General features: G+C 52.3%; 6 protein-coding genes across 6 annotated transcripts; 5 read left to right on the forward strand and 1 right to left on the reverse strand.

Annotated features, from left to right (window-relative positions):
* Nucleotides 1-723: 723 nt before the first annotated feature.
* On the forward strand, nt 724-1,311 carry AYO21_07729 (hypothetical protein; the record flags this gene model as incomplete). The annotated part of the gene is made up of 1 exon (XM_022657682.1): nt 724-1,311. One exon carries the CDS (start codon nt 724-726, stop codon nt 1,309-1,311), a length of 588 nt encoding a protein of 195 aa, XP_022509959.1.
* Nucleotides 1,312-1,625: 314 nt separating this feature from the next.
* On the forward strand, nt 1,626-2,585 carry AYO21_07730 (hypothetical protein; the record flags this gene model as incomplete). Its single annotated transcript, XM_022657683.1, has 1 exon — nt 1,626-2,585. The coding sequence occupies one exon, from the start codon at nt 1,626-1,628 to the stop codon at nt 2,583-2,585; it is 960 nt and encodes a 319-aa protein (XP_022509960.1).
* A 1,142-nt stretch (nt 2,586-3,727) lies between these two features.
* Nucleotides 3,728-4,782, forward strand: AYO21_07731 (hypothetical protein; the record flags this gene model as incomplete). Its single annotated transcript, XM_022657684.1, has 2 exons — nt 3,728-3,761; nt 3,824-4,782. The coding sequence occupies 2 exons, from the start codon at nt 3,728-3,730 to the stop codon at nt 4,780-4,782; spliced, it is 993 nt and encodes a 330-aa protein (XP_022509961.1).
* An 826-nt stretch (nt 4,783-5,608) lies between these two features.
* On the reverse strand, nt 5,609-8,385 carry AYO21_07732 (hypothetical protein; the record flags this gene model as incomplete). The annotated part of the gene is made up of 3 exons (XM_022657685.1): nt 5,609-8,057; nt 8,116-8,170; nt 8,229-8,385. The coding sequence occupies 3 exons, from the start codon at nt 8,383-8,385 to the stop codon at nt 5,609-5,611; spliced, it is 2,661 nt and encodes an 886-aa protein (XP_022509962.1).
* Nucleotides 8,386-9,284: 899 nt separating this feature from the next.
* AYO21_07733 (hypothetical protein) lies at nt 9,285-10,504 on the forward strand (the record flags this gene model as incomplete). Its single annotated transcript, XM_022657686.1, has 3 exons — nt 9,285-9,405; nt 9,457-9,845; nt 9,899-10,504. 3 exons carry the CDS (start codon nt 9,285-9,287, stop codon nt 10,502-10,504), a joined length of 1,116 nt encoding a protein of 371 aa, XP_022509963.1.
* A 2,206-nt stretch (nt 10,505-12,710) lies between these two features.
* Nucleotides 12,711-14,396, forward strand: AYO21_07734 (hypothetical protein; the record flags this gene model as incomplete). Its single annotated transcript, XM_022657687.1, has 5 exons — nt 12,711-12,962; nt 13,015-13,208; nt 13,270-13,352; nt 13,400-14,086; nt 14,143-14,396. The coding sequence occupies 5 exons, from the start codon at nt 12,711-12,713 to the stop codon at nt 14,394-14,396; spliced, it is 1,470 nt and encodes a 489-aa protein (XP_022509964.1).
* Nucleotides 14,397-14,717: the final 321 nt, after the last annotated feature.

Raw genomic sequence — 14,717 nt, forward strand, 5'->3', positions numbered from 1 at the left:
GCAACAGCGGCTTTCAGAAGCGACAAGAGACTTGATGCAAACATCGCGATCACGATTCTCCGATCAACCACGAATCTTGGCTATTGGCAAGAAATACTACGGCTGCCACTTGACAACTGAGTTACATCGCATGCTGCGTTAACAATAGCATGGCGGAGGAAGGAATCATTGCGAAGCGGATGAGTCTATCAGTCGCTGTCTCCAGGTGGTGCCTGCTCTATCACCAAGATATGTACGAGCCAGCAACTTCTGACCAGAAGGGAAACTACCATGTTCGATTCCACTTGTCCTCAATCCCTTCTGCGTCGTTCTAACTTGACATGCTTTCTATCTCCCGCATCCTTTACATCGAATTTGTTGTATCATCTAAAAGACTTTACCATACTTCAGCATATCTTCGTTCACGCTCGCTCCATACAAGAGGTATCTTCACAATATTGCCTCAGTGTCGACGAGCCTTAACATCAAACCCACAGCTGTACAGAATTCATCGAGCTGCGCACGTCCGGTTGCCCATCATGAGATATATACGAGACAAGGCGGCTAAATCGCTCTATACGCCCGGGACATCACTGCGAAGATTTGAAAGGCTGTGTCGCCACTGTGGTAGCCACTTGAAGAAAGAAATAAAGATGGCTCGGGATTCCCTTCGTCTCAAAATCCCCTGGCGCAAGTGCAATGTCCACAAGTCAGCCAAACACAAGTACAATCTAGACTTGGACGATGTTTATATCTACGAGATTGGTTTCGTTGGAGAAAGCTACCAGTGTCCGCGAGACTGCAAGGAGTGGCTGCATTCGCCCTGTTGAAGAAGGCGCTGGCATTGTTTTGGACAACTCTGCGGAGGTCGAAGTGGGAGTCGCTGAGGATGAATTCTCGTCCATGTACGTCAGCACTGGCTCGTCCTGCCACCTCATTGATGAAGAAATATCAGACGACTGCGATGCGGACTCTCGTGACTGGGCCAGTCTAGATGGACGGAGGGTCCCGTCTTTACTGGATTCTCAAGCGATACAAGTAGACGGCTATGATTCAGAGACGCCACCATTTAGTCCGCGCAGCGTGACCTCGAGTTCTTCAGGCGAGTCACTGTCGGTATTCAACAGTGATACCGTGGTAAGCAGATGCACCGCCTATGGAGAAGGTGTGTCTGCCGACGAGGACGACTCCCATATTTGTCCCCGGCAATGTCTCAAACCGGACAATATGGAAGATTGGAGCATTGATGGGCACGGTTACCTGCGACCGAATGCAATCTTGAGAGGCTGTACGGTTACTTTGGTTGAGAGAGCTGAGCCACTGAGGCGATGATTGCACTGCTTGGTGACAACTGGTCAACTCACCGGGACACTCGTTCTGGTATGGTGTAGGAATTATACTCTCTGCGCCGATATGTAGTTTTCTAATTCCAAGCTGATGCCTGTCTGACTACTTTGCTTGGAGCTGCTCCGTTCATCGGCCTGTTTCTCCAAACACCTTCACCAAACTGCGCAGTTGTCGGCTCCATCTTGCGGGGAAGCAACAAACCTCATGGACAAAAACCACCGGCCAGGAACCTTGCCGTCGATTAGAGTCTCAGTAACCCTACGCACAAACAATCTGTGAGACAAAAGACATACTCGACTATGGGCTCTTCCAATCAAGAGGTGTACGTGACAGTATCCGCCCTCGAGGGCGGACAGCTCACTCTACCAGAACGTCTGTTCGTCACCGATGCGGACCCAGAAAAGAAAGCTACAGTTCCTTCTCTGTCGTTTCTGATCCAGCATCCCTCGCCTGATGGGAAAGTAACCAAGTTCGTCTTCGATCTGGGTCTCAAGCGTGATCTGACAAAATATCCGCCTGCGCAACAAGCTCATATTTCCAACCGTCAACCAACCATCCTCCATCCAGATTGCGCGGATAGTCTACGAGCTGGGGGACTTGATCCCGCAAAAGATATTGACATAGTCATGTTGTCTCACGTACACTGGGACCATGAAGGCACTCCGGATGATTTCCCCAACTCTCAGTTCGTTGTCGGGTCCGGGACACTTCACCTGCTGCAGAACGGAGCGCCGCCTCACTACCCCAAAGACATCTTCAATCCAGATCTCCTACCCAAAGATCGCACGGCCGAATTGCCACCAACAACGAAGGAAAGCACCACAGCTGCCAAGTCGCAGACCACACACACGTGGAAACCCTTTGCGGGATTCCCCAATACGGTTGACTTCTTTGGCGACGGCAGCTTGTACATTGTCGATTCCCCGGGACACTTGTTCGGCCACGTCAACGTCCTCGCACGTCTCAGTCACACCAAGTGGGTGTACTTGGGCGGCGACTGTTGCCATGACCCGAGAATCCTTACGGGCGAAAGGGATATTGCGTTATACGATGACGGACATGGCGGGTTGAGGTCTGTGCATGTGGACACGGAGCAGGCGAAAGACACTCTGGCAAAGATTGGACCGTTGCTGAAGAAGCCTTGTCCTGTATTTGCTGCGGGAGACGGCGGGGAGCAAGTGGAAGTGGAAGTGATTGTTGCCCACGACAAGGGATGGAGGGAATCGAATAAGAGCAGGTTCTTCCCGGGAACCCTGTGAAAAGGTCTGTCTTGGGAGGTGGTCTCTCGGACAGGAAATGTGATTCTCCCTTTAGTGCTACTGGCCTTCTGCTATAGTCTCTAATGTCTGAGGCCCATCCATACCTGGCAGCCCACTTCCTGGACGAGCCTCCATATAATAAGTTTTAGTCATCTATGGCTCCTTTGGTCTACTGTTGATATTGGCAGTCAGCCGAGAGACTATCAAATGGCATCTGAGACGACAGCTGTGCCCTGTCTGGTCTACTACTCCCCCTGAAATTCAAGCCTTGTGAGCCATGTTATCCACCTGTAAAGCTCCATCTAGGGGCGAGTTTTGGGGGAATTTGACAAATTTTCCCTGCCACTTAAATTGTCTATTCTCGGACTTGTATTCGTTATCAGGAATTACTCTCCACCACAGAGTCTTGTGTTTGTGTGACCCGTTATTTACCCTGAGTGCCTGATTGATATCATGTTGGAGAATTATTGCCCCAAGTGCCTCCCCACCTTCAGACCGAGGCTGCAAAATTCAAACCTTTCAAGCACTCACTTCAACTGACTGATCTCCCCTCCCTCTCCATCCCTCGTCCTTTCGCCACTTTTGCCTTCGTTCCCCCAAACTCCAAAACTCATCCTCTGACTCTGCCCACAGTACCTCGTCCTCGGTAGGGAGACACGACTGTTCCCTTTCTCCAAACCTCGTTCTGAAGCTGGAGAGGTACAACTCTGCGTGAGGGACAAAGTCACCCACCCACCAACCACCCCACCACCTCACGAGAAACGTTCCCGAGAAACCTCGTACTTTGTTACATTTCAAACCGTTTTCCCGCATCTCAAGTGCCGCGCAAGAATGAGGAGCTCATCCCATTGGAGTCTTCCCGGCATCAACTCCGAAAGGGTGGAGTGGCCGGTTCGGCGGTGCCCAGAAAGGGCCCAAAAACCATGTCGACGACACGTCCTGTGTTGGTTGTCTTTGAACATTATCTCGCATAATAATACATACATACGTAGGGAGAAACCGAGAGGCTGACATACCTAGTTGGAAAAAAAAAGAAGAAAAGTACTAGGAAAACAGAAAAACAAGTCGTGTACATTCTCCGCTTGTCTGTATTTACTCACTACACGAAACTCTGAACCACGAGGACTAGATTTGTCGACAGCATGCCTTCTCCTCAAGATACCGTCGCCTTCATCGGTAAGGGCAGCCAGCAAATCCAACGATGGTCTGAAGCAGTCTTTCTAACAAGATTCTTCTAGGCATCGGCGTCATGGGCTATTCCATGGCCGTCAACCTGCGCGCCAAACTCCCCTCCACGTCCACCCTCCTGATTTGCGACGTCTCAGAAGCCGCGCTGAAGAAGTTCCAAGCCGAAAACTCCTCCAAAGGCCCCATCGAGGTCGTGGCAAGTGGTTACGACGCGATCAAGCGGGCAAATACCCTGATAACCATGCTCCCTACCGCGGCGGCGGTAGAGAAAGTGTACCTGGACCCGACCACGGGCGTCATCCAGGGCGCGATCGAGGCATCCAAGGAGGGGAACCCCCAGAAGAAGCTGATAATGGAATGCGGCACGATCGAGACGGCCACCATCCTGAAAGTCGCGGCCGCCACCAAGGAGGCCGCACCGAAACTCGCCTCGGGAGCGACCTTAGACTTTGTCGACGCCCCCGTGAGCGGCGGACCCATGGGCGCCGAGGCCGGCACGTTGACATTCATGGTCGGGGCGTCGACCAAGGAAGCCTTCGAGCACGCCAAGGAGTACCTCCAACACATGGGTAAGAAGGACAGCATATTCCACTGCGGCGACGTCGGCGCGGGGACCGCCTTCAAGGTCATCAACAACTACCTGTCCGCCATCACCAGTCTCGCGGCGAGCGAGGCGCTCAACATCGGCGCCAAGATGGGCCTGGACCTGAAACTGCTCACCGACGTCATCAACGTCAGCGGCGGCCAGTGCTGGGTCACGTCGCAGTCCAACCCCGTCCCGGGCATCCACGCCAACGCCCCCGCCAGCCGGGGCTACGAGGGCGGTTTCCGCATCGAGCTGTGCAAGCACGTGCTCGAGATGGGTTCGTCCCTGGCCGAAATGGTGGGCGCGAGGACCATCCTCGACAAGCCCACCTTGGCCGCCTTTGACGAAGCCATGGCGGACCAGAGGTACAAGGGCAAGGATGCCCGTGTTGTTTATAAGTGGTTGAACGACCAGGGACGGTAGCGAGAAGGAGATATAGCCGAGACATAAATAAAATGAGGCGAGATACCCGAAGACAAGGAACAAACCAGTATTCGTCCGGCTTTAAAATCACACAATGTTTTTACGCCATATGGCTTCAATTGTCCTACTCTTAGTGAATTCATTTAGTTCTACAAGTAGTTCGAATACTCGGTTCTTTGGCGTGGCGTGGTATGCCAGCCCTTCCCAGGGTCGACTCTCAAAGATGATACCGTCGACGACACCATGGGACATTGTTGACACACGAGTAGTCCCGCTGATAGCACCATCATGTCGAAAGGTGATCCAAGATATGAGACTGCTGTGGCAGACTTCGATCCTTGGTCATGTTGAACGACGTCTCCTGGTTTTCATTATCGTCATCGGTCGCCACTCGCAGTTTTAGTCGCCATCCGCAACATTCGGCTTGCGCAAGGATAATATATCAGGCTCTTGCGAAGCCGCTGCCCAATTTGCGTCCTCATTATGCTTCCGGGCAGCGTGTGATATAGCCCCCGGTGCCCAAGGACAATGGCCAATCGCTAGACAGCTGCATCAGTGAGCCAGCAAGCGTTCGGTGAAATCTGCCAGTCTCTGTAGCCAAGTAAGCCTAGATATGCCCCAAGTTTTGCATATCCAGAGAAGGACTCGGGGCGAAATCTGCGAGGAATAGCATATCCAGCCGGAGCACGACCCTTCTGTATTCAACACGCATTTGAAGACAATATACCATGGCGAACGCCGTTGCCGTGAGAGGGCAATTGTGGAATTGCAACAAGCTGGAAATTTCGAGAGTGAAATCACAGCGCACAATCTCAGCATATTCGCTTCATCCTGCTTCGAGCATATCGGCGTAAATGTTCAGGCTGGTTCCAATGACATCGACGATTGCCCATGTCTGAGCCCCGCGAAACACCTGCGCCCATACCCTTAGCACGCCCGCGCTGAGGTATTTCATTGCAGCGGGTGAGTCGATAGGCACATCCACAGGCATGGCAAACTCTGTCTCGTCCAGCATGGTCTTAACCAAGGTCGCTATTTTCCGCTCGTCATTCGTTATCGCAGGACCCGAGTTAGGCAGGCTCAATGCCTCCAGCCATTTACTGAGCAGGAAAGCGCACTCCAATGTGCACAAAGAATGCTGGATGGACCACATGAAGGTCTGCGTCTGTGCAACAAGATGGATGCCGATCTTGACTGGGATGCTTAAGGCATGGGCAGAATGTAGGACGGCCCGGACGAGCTTCGGTGTCCGCTTGACAGAAGGACTGTCTCGAAAGGCATTGGCGATCTGAACCGGGTCGCGAGTATCCAGTGCCCGTCCCGGTCCCAAGTCAACATTGAGTCGAATATATGCAAGGCGCAGGAGCGCGGTGGAGTTAAAAGTCACTGGCCCATTAGGGTTCATCGGATCAAGGGATGATTCAGGGTTGCGTTTCCATGCTAACTGCCAATTCCTTAGAGCCTGTTCTATGGCAGCGACATCGTCGGACCGCAGGTCGCCGTCGTGGTCAAGACGATAGCGAGAGATTTGGCGGACGAAGAAAATATGTTGTAGCAGTGCGTGGACGAGGACGTAATTCCCCAACGAAGAGTTGTACGTAGTGACATCGTTGCCGTTGCGGGAGAACAGGCGATGTAAGGCTGTCTGAAATTCGGTCTCAGGTATTGAACGGGCCCGCAGTTCCTTCCATTTGCTTGCAGTTGGCGCCTTGAATTCCGCGGCGTTGGAAGGTAGCGTGAGATCAACTTCGGAAGCTAGGATAAGGGAAGGGACGTTGTAAACGATGGTTTGCAGGTTGAAGAAGCAGAAGACGATGAACTTAGTACGTTTGGTTGTCTCGCGTCGAATCCAGTCTGTCCAGTTAATGTCGTCGGGCATTGGCTGACTCTTGAATCCGTCGTCTCTCACCAGCGTCGCCAGGACGCTCTGTATTGCAAGCGCTTCGCGAAGGATTTCCCGGTGCTTGGCCCAAGTTGCCATGGCCATAAGCAACAACAGCGCCTGTGCTGTCTGCATCAGATCTTCTTTCTGCATGCCAGAGTCGAAATCTGGCTGAGATGGGAGACCCAAGCAGCCTGACATGGAGTTGCTACGCGGTGTCTCTCCCGTCGCCAGATCGCTAGATTTCCCATGTCCGGAATATTGTGGCGACACTTCTGACGACCGATGGAAAGCGGCTAACCTGGCGTCTCTCTGGCGGATGCGTTGCATGGCTATTGATTGACTGACCGAAAACAGTTCAACACCTTTTTGTCCCTCAAAGCAATACTGCGCACCGACAGCTGCCATTGCCAAAATCAGCTCGATGCAACTGTTATTCACAGACAAAGTGGGTATATGAAGGAAAGGCAGGTGTTCGTGAAAGCCGTTGACATAACCGGCCAGATATCTTGACAATGCCAGTCTAGATGGGAGTTGAAAAGTACTGGGCACGACGTGAGCAAACTCCGCCAACTTCAAGGAGACGTTTTGCCGGTCTTCAATATTGATGTCGGATAGCGGACGATGGATGCTGTCCTGCTCGCTCTGCGGCGCTGAAGGACTTTCTTCCGGTTGCAGCGACGGTAGGCGTGACCCAAAGCGCGAGAATGAGCCCGAATCTTCAGGGTGATCAGGATTAGGGAGTGCGCGAGATGCAGGTCGTGAGATTTGACGAGGTTCGGTGGTTGGGAGCACGTCCGTCGGGTGCGTGAAGGACTCGGGTGAGAAGAACGGTATGGGCTGTTCGGCGCTGATCATAGACGAAAAATGGTAAGAAGATAGAGCACCGTTGTCCATGAAATTTGCCAGATCTTGCAGAGAGTCCTCGAAATCAAATCCCACAAGGCCATTGAGCTGATCCGCTGGAGCTGTAATGGGGGCTTGCGGAGTCGGCTCGGGTAGGAACTGGTCCTGCACAGGGAATATCGGTGTCGCCATATGGTTGGGCTGTCGCAGGGAAGCGTGGCCTTGTGTGTCCTGAGGTCGAGCATGCTCGGCAGCCATCAGCAATGTTGCGAAGGAGAGGTCATGACCATTGGGCGTAGTGCCCGTATTCTGAGTCGAGTTTGCAGGAAGATAGCTGGGCACTATGTTTTGGGAGGCGTTGAAATCGTTGGAGGTCAAACTGGGAGCATCGGTGAGATCCAAAGTGTGGTGCTCGTCGGTGTTTCGCCGTTTTCGAGCAGTGGTTGCTGTCGTCGAACCCGCGGATCCAGCGCTCTGGCCGTTTCTACCGTTTCTGCCCCAGCGCTCAGCATCGTGACTGAGTCTCTCGTGTCGAACCAGAAGGTCGCTCCAATAAAGTCAGCCGCCAATGCTTGTAACACCCAAGGGCCAGCGAATTAAGGTACCTTCTTGTGAACTTGCTGTCGCATTGATTACAGGCGAAAGGTTTCTCTCGAGTATCTGAGGAGAAGTCAGGACAAATGCGCATATGAAGCTAAAAGGTGCCAGAGAGCCATACGCGTCCGTTCATGCCGTTGAAGATGCTCTAGGCGCGCAAACAGCCGTTGGCAGTGTTTACACTCGAATCTTTTCGGCTTCTTTGGGGGTGGCTCCTGTTTCCGCTCTTCCTCCAACACTGAGCCGTCAATCTCCGCATTGATGATGTCTTCAGTCATGGGCTCAAAAGCATTTCTGCCAGTCGCTATGAGGAGGAAGGGGGGAACTTGGGGGGTTGCCCAAAGAGCTATCTAGGCAAAAAGCTCGAATTGCTTGTGTGATGGAATGAAGCTCTGGGGGAAGTTTTCTGGGGTGGCAGTGGAGGGATTGGTGGTGGCAGCAGGGCGGTGGACGCCGCATGTGCAGGCGAGCAGGATTCGCGGTTCGCCGAGCCTTTGCAGGTGAAAAACATGGGGCGAACAGCGCCGGGGGCTACATGTTGCGGGGCACCTTACCTATTGACAAGGGATGTGCGTTTACCTAGGATGGTAGAAGAAGCCACTAGAAGGCCTAAAATGCACCGAAGGGGGGGAGGCGGTGGACATGCCCAGACTTCTAAGCGCCGCCACCTATAAGTGACATTCCCGAGTACCAAAACCGAGAGGCGGCACTGCCAGAGTCAGCTGAAGACCTGGAGTACTCGAGGAGGAGTGCAGGAGGTAAGCGATTGGCTGAAGGCCGCTGCATTCTATCCGCAGTTGGGCGAGATCACCCTATCCCTCGCTCACTTGTACACATCTCCGCAACACAAGAATCAGTATGCTGCCTACTATTGTGCCTAGCGGTCTTTACATACTTGCCTTTTGTTGTAGAACAGACGGTCCACTGAATCAGGACCAACTTGCAGGCAGTCGGATGAAACGAGAACAGATTTCATCTGCGGGGTTTTCTCGCTAGACTGCGCCTTCTATCTCCCGATACAGAACCACCCAGCGAATGCAGAACCTTGAAGACCTCATCAATTCTACGTCTATATTCAAGTATCTTCAAACTCACCTGCCGGTTCAGCAAGTAGCCATGTGGAACACTCGAGGTCACCCCGGCCCGGATGCTCATTTTATTGGAGAAGTTTGAAAACATGCCGAAGCTGCTTTTGGCCATTCTCCTTACCCCAACGGCCATCCTCCAGCAAGTGGGACCGTGGTTGGCATCCGATCTTGATCATATCGATCTTGCTAAAAGCCAAAGGAGTCCTTCAGGTGATGTTAATTGACACGACGTTGACTGCTCGTCCGATACAAGACTCAAAGGCTGCACCGGCGGCATGTCTTCCCCGTATGTGAGCCAGGCACCGCCATCACCGCCAGAAAGCCCCTCCGAAGCGACGGTCGAAGTGTACGCTCTTTCTGCCGGTCATTTCTCGCTTCCGGAACGTTTCTTTGTTCATCCAGCCTCGCAGACCGCCCGGAGAACTGTGCCCTCTCTGTCTTTCCTGATAGTCCACCAAGATCAAGAGACGGGTCAAACAACACGGATAGTATTCGACCTAGGTCTCCGCCGAGACTTGAACAGATACGCGCCACCGATCCAGAAACATGTCGAGACCAGACAACCCATGACAACCCTCCCTGATGTGACTGCCAGTCTTGCTGCTGGTGGACTCACGCCCGACGACATTCATTATGTCATCTACTCGCATGTAAGTCTCCCCTACTTGTATCCCACTCCCAGGCTAATGAAGAGGTCAAACAGGTCCATTGGGATCATGTGGGAGAACCTCGAGACTTCCCTAAAAGTACCTTTGTGGTTGGGAGCGGTGCCAATGCGTTGCTACAGGGCCACGGCTCATTACGAGGGAGTCATTCGTTCTTCGAATCCGACTTAATACCAGCTGAAAGGACAATCGAGCTTTCCAACCCTTACGAAGACATAGAGGAAGAAGCCAAGAAACCATCCTTGGATTCTCACGGTCCCGATTTTGTTCAAGAATGGAAGGCCCACGGAAATCTACCTCGGGTCCTCGACATATTCCATGATGGCAGCCTCCTTATTGTTGACGCTCCTGGTCATCTGCCCGGCCACATCAACCTATTGGCACGGACAAGTCCTACAAGCAGTGTCTATTTGGCCGGAGATGCGTGTCACGATAGACGGATCATGAGGAAGGAGAGAAAAATTGGAGAGTGGCTCGACGAGCATGGACACATTTGCTGTATTCACGCGGATAAGAAACTGGCCGAGCAAACCATTGAAAGAATCCAACATCTGGAGTCCACGGGAGTCGAGGTGATTTTTGCGCATGATTTTGAGTGGGAAGAGGATCCAGCCAACCGATCAAGGTTCTTCGGGAGCTCATGAATTTGGATACCATGCTTGAGCGTGTTCACACTAGAAGCGAGGCCTTTCTAGTCCGTTGATATCTATCATTAGCAAACATATCACTGGGCGCAGAAAACCCCACGAAATTGCCAATCATGCTGTTTGTTTCTCTCACCCATCGTCCTGGTGCGCCCAGGGTCTATGTCGGGACTCAATATGGTATCCCGAGGGTATTGGGAGTGGGGTAGGTTGGAATGACAGATCGTATCTCTCGGTACATAAGTGCGGACGTGGGACGGCCAAACAGCCAAAATTGCTGGTCGCCCCGGACGAGTAGTTGAAAATGGAAATACATTGGTTCCCCACTCACCACCACTTTTCTGGACGAGCAGCCACTTTTCTCCAATCCTGTTCGAGGACCGGTTACTTACAATTACTGCCTATACAGTGTTTGCATAGCCGTGTGGCATAAATGCAGCGACTGTGTAGGTTGTGATGATATCGTGTTCTCATCTTCCTTGATTACATAGCGACTACGAATACGAAGGCATGACCTCGCCAGAACCACCCTCGAAATTGACGACCTGCAACTCTCATGGGGGTACCTAGTAGGTTGGAGCAATGAGACGGACGAATATTGGAAAAGTATGGCGAGGCTCAGCCATCAGCTCTCCGAAGCCAGTGTTGATCTCATTGCGATGTCAGAGAAGAGCTGGTCGTCTCCCAATATCCAACAACTGATGTTGTGCGCCACTGTTGGTGCTGCTCCAACGGATCTCTACATTCCGAACATGTGTGAAGACATGACGATGCCACATTGAAAGAGGGAACCAAAGCAAGCGAGATAATTGACGGGATCTAAGTAACAACATCGCGAGCCTTCCATGCCTGCGGTAAGGGGCTGCACTTCCTAGTCGAAATCATGAAAGAGGTGGCCATACATCAAAACAATGCTTCTTCAGATTAACATCTCGACGAGGAGGGAGTTTTCGGAAGGCTAGGGGATATTGGCCTACCATCTCGAGTACCGTAACCCTGGAACGAGAGTCCTATGGACCCATCCCAACCTTGATCTACGCAGACAATGATGGAAGTTATTGGAGCCCGAGGTGAGCCGTGCCTTATCTTCGGCGGAAGCAGGCCATGAGAGCACACTGACAGAGGTGCCAGGCGGTCAGAGTTATTTTCCTGGGTACCCGATACTGCTGCCCACCCACCTCTAGGTTCAGCGCTGAAGATGCGCATGAGGAATGTCTTGAACTATGGCGGGATATTGGGGGAATCATTGGAGTGTTGAAAGTTGCCACTCAACGCAATCTACCTTCGAGGTGTATGGGATATCGCCACCGGTATTGCCCTATTCTGGCAGAGCGACTGAGCAAATCATCACAAGGCTGTGGGTGTTGACACCGACGAGGCCCAGTTTTGTACCGAGTCAGCCTCCAAAAAGCATCCACACGCAGAGTCACGCATCCAAAAAAATCTAATGTTGGCAATGACCCTTCCCACCAGCGTCTAAAACTGTGTCCATCACCTGTCTCGAACTGGGAAGACAGATCCGAGCGTCCACCGCCACGCTCTCTCTCTCTCACGACGCCCACTTCTCCAACAATATGCCTTCAGGATAAGTGCCGATTGGAGAAAACCCCAATCTCCGCAGCGTCCGTAAGCAGGACGCTGTAGTTACATCGACCGTTGACAGCTAGCGCGTTTCCTGACTACCTCGAAGCATTGCCGATCAGCGATCTATGCCGTCTCTGTACTGGGCCCAGCCTAGGATCTGCTACATCACTAATCCGGTTTGAATCAACCGGTGCCACCAATGGGACTCTGAATGAGACCGGACGGCGTTCTGACATGAACATGGGCCCGCCTTGGCCACCGAGACAGAAATGGCTATCGCCCTTCGCGAGAGCACCACAGAACACTCAGGCTATCAGGGTTCCTCCCCGGAATTTCTCCTAGATGTCAGTGTGCCTGCCTCGTCTGCTCTGTGTGCAGAAGTCCTTGTTCCCTTCTACCCGCTTGATCAGGAGAGATATCCACCTGCTGGGAATTTCTAGAGAGGGCCTTCCCCACGTGGCTTGCTTCTGGACTTCGGTACCCCAACTGGCTTGAGAATCATAAGCTGGACTCCAGGACAAAGATTCTCGTCTCTCGACAAACACACCAACCGGCTCTCATATCCACGAAGCCCAAATTTCCCTATACTCACCTTCCATACCGTGGACAAAGGGTAACAAACATGACCATGGAGAACCCGGCCGATGAACTCAAGCAAAAGGCCGAGATTGAGGAGTACATCACAGATGACCGCTCTAGAGAGGCTATCGAGTTCGAGAAGAAAGAAGCCAAGTTGCGGCGCAAGCTCGATCTCTACATAGCCCCCGTCATGATGCTTCTCATGCTCATCAGTTACCTTGACCGTGGGAATATTGGGTTCGCGGCCACCCAAGGCATGGCTGATGATATCGGCCTACATGGCAATCAGCTCAACGTATGCTGCCTCAAACCATGCAATTTTGACAAATCCACTAACTGGGTGACAGACTGCCGTCTCTATCTTTTATTGCACATATGTCCTGGCAGAGCTACCGACCTCGTTATACGTCAAACGACTTCAATTTCACCGAGTCATCCCTATCATCACCTTTTGCTGGGGGCTTGTGTGTATGTGCATGGGATTCATCCAGAACTTCGCGGGTCTCTGTGTCTGTAGAATCCTGTTGGGCTGGTTTGAAGGGTACGTTATTCCCAACTATTGAAGCAATTGACGAAAGACGAAACTGATGTCGTGCATTTAGCTGTTTGTTTCCTTCCATGACCTTGTTCTTGGCCAACTGGTACAGACGAGAAGAATTGGCTCAAAGGATATCCTATCTCTTCAGTGAGTACTATAACCCTGCGAAATCGGTTAAGACTAACGCGACATAGTTGCCTCTGCGCTCTCTGGCGCTTTCGGTGGTCTTATCGCCTTTGGCATCCTGTACATGGATGGCGTCGCCGATTACCCTGGTTGGCGGTGGCTCTATATCCTGGAGGGCCTTATCACGCTCGTCTTCGCTGCCATGTGCATTTATCTAGTCCCAAAGAACTACCAGACCGCCTACTTCCTCAATGACGAAGACAAGAAAATCATGGCTGTCCGTGCCGAGCTATCAGAATCCTATTCTGGAGGCGACGGCCACTACAAACTCAGCGATCTCAAGCTGGCCTGGAAAGACACAAAGACTTGGTTGCACGGTGTCAGTCAGATTGCTGTGGTCACAATTCTCTATGGTTTTGGCACTTTCTTGCCCATTATCATCAAGAACGGACTGCACTACTCCACCAAACAAGCTCAATATCTCGTGATCCCCGTCAATCTCTGGGGAGCAATCGTCTACGCCGTCGGCGCAGTCATCTCCGACAAATACCACAAGAGGTTCTTGATCATGGTGATTTGTGCTCCTGTCGGCATTGCAGGATACGCCATACTTCTGAGAATGGACGACGTCTCGGTGGGAGTCCAATATTTCGCAACCTATCTCATCGCCACCGCATGCTTCCTCTGCACCGGCGGTAACATTGCCTGGCTATCTGGCAATGTGGCACCTGACGGGAAGAGAGCTGCAAGTTTGGGTAAGTCTCCGCTGGCTGATTACGATGTTTTCTTTTTGCTAATGACCGGTCCGTAGGTACCCAGCTCACCCTCACCAACCTTGGTGGTATCATTTCCGGGCAGATCTACGCGTCCACAGACGCACCTAGATTCGTTCTCGGCCACGCCTGGTCCCTGGGCAGTCTGGCTTTCGCCTTCATTGTCTTCAACATTCTGTACGTGCTCTACAAGAAGCGCGAGGCCGCCAAGGAGGAGCTACGCTCTCAAGGCGTGGTCACGCCTCCCCAGGAGTTCACCGACAAGTCGCCCGAATTCAAGTACCAGCTCTAAACCCGAATGGAACTGGGATGAAGGTCAGAGGCGACATTGTGAGGATTATCGGCTGGTTGTCACGAGGCAAATCATCCTGCACTGTGTTTTAGTGGGCCTGGACTCTTGCAAATAGCAGAATGAACGTAGTTACAAAATCCTTCTACAACAACCGCATCTTCATCATAATCATGGTCAGACCACGTCCCTGTTAAGAGGCGAATATCTGGTCCCGCAAGCGTCGAGCGCCCCGCGTCTCTGTATGTGTGTATGTGGCCAGCTCCGGAGTATCCGTGAATATATCGCAACGATTCGAGGCTGGAACTTTTGACAACCCCATGA

This window comes from Fonsecaea monophora (genome assembly GCF_001642475.1).
Source record: "Fonsecaea monophora strain CBS 269.37 chromosome Unknown Scaff62, whole genome shotgun sequence".
Lineage (NCBI taxonomy): Eukaryota > Fungi > Ascomycota > Eurotiomycetes > Chaetothyriales > Herpotrichiellaceae > Fonsecaea > Fonsecaea monophora.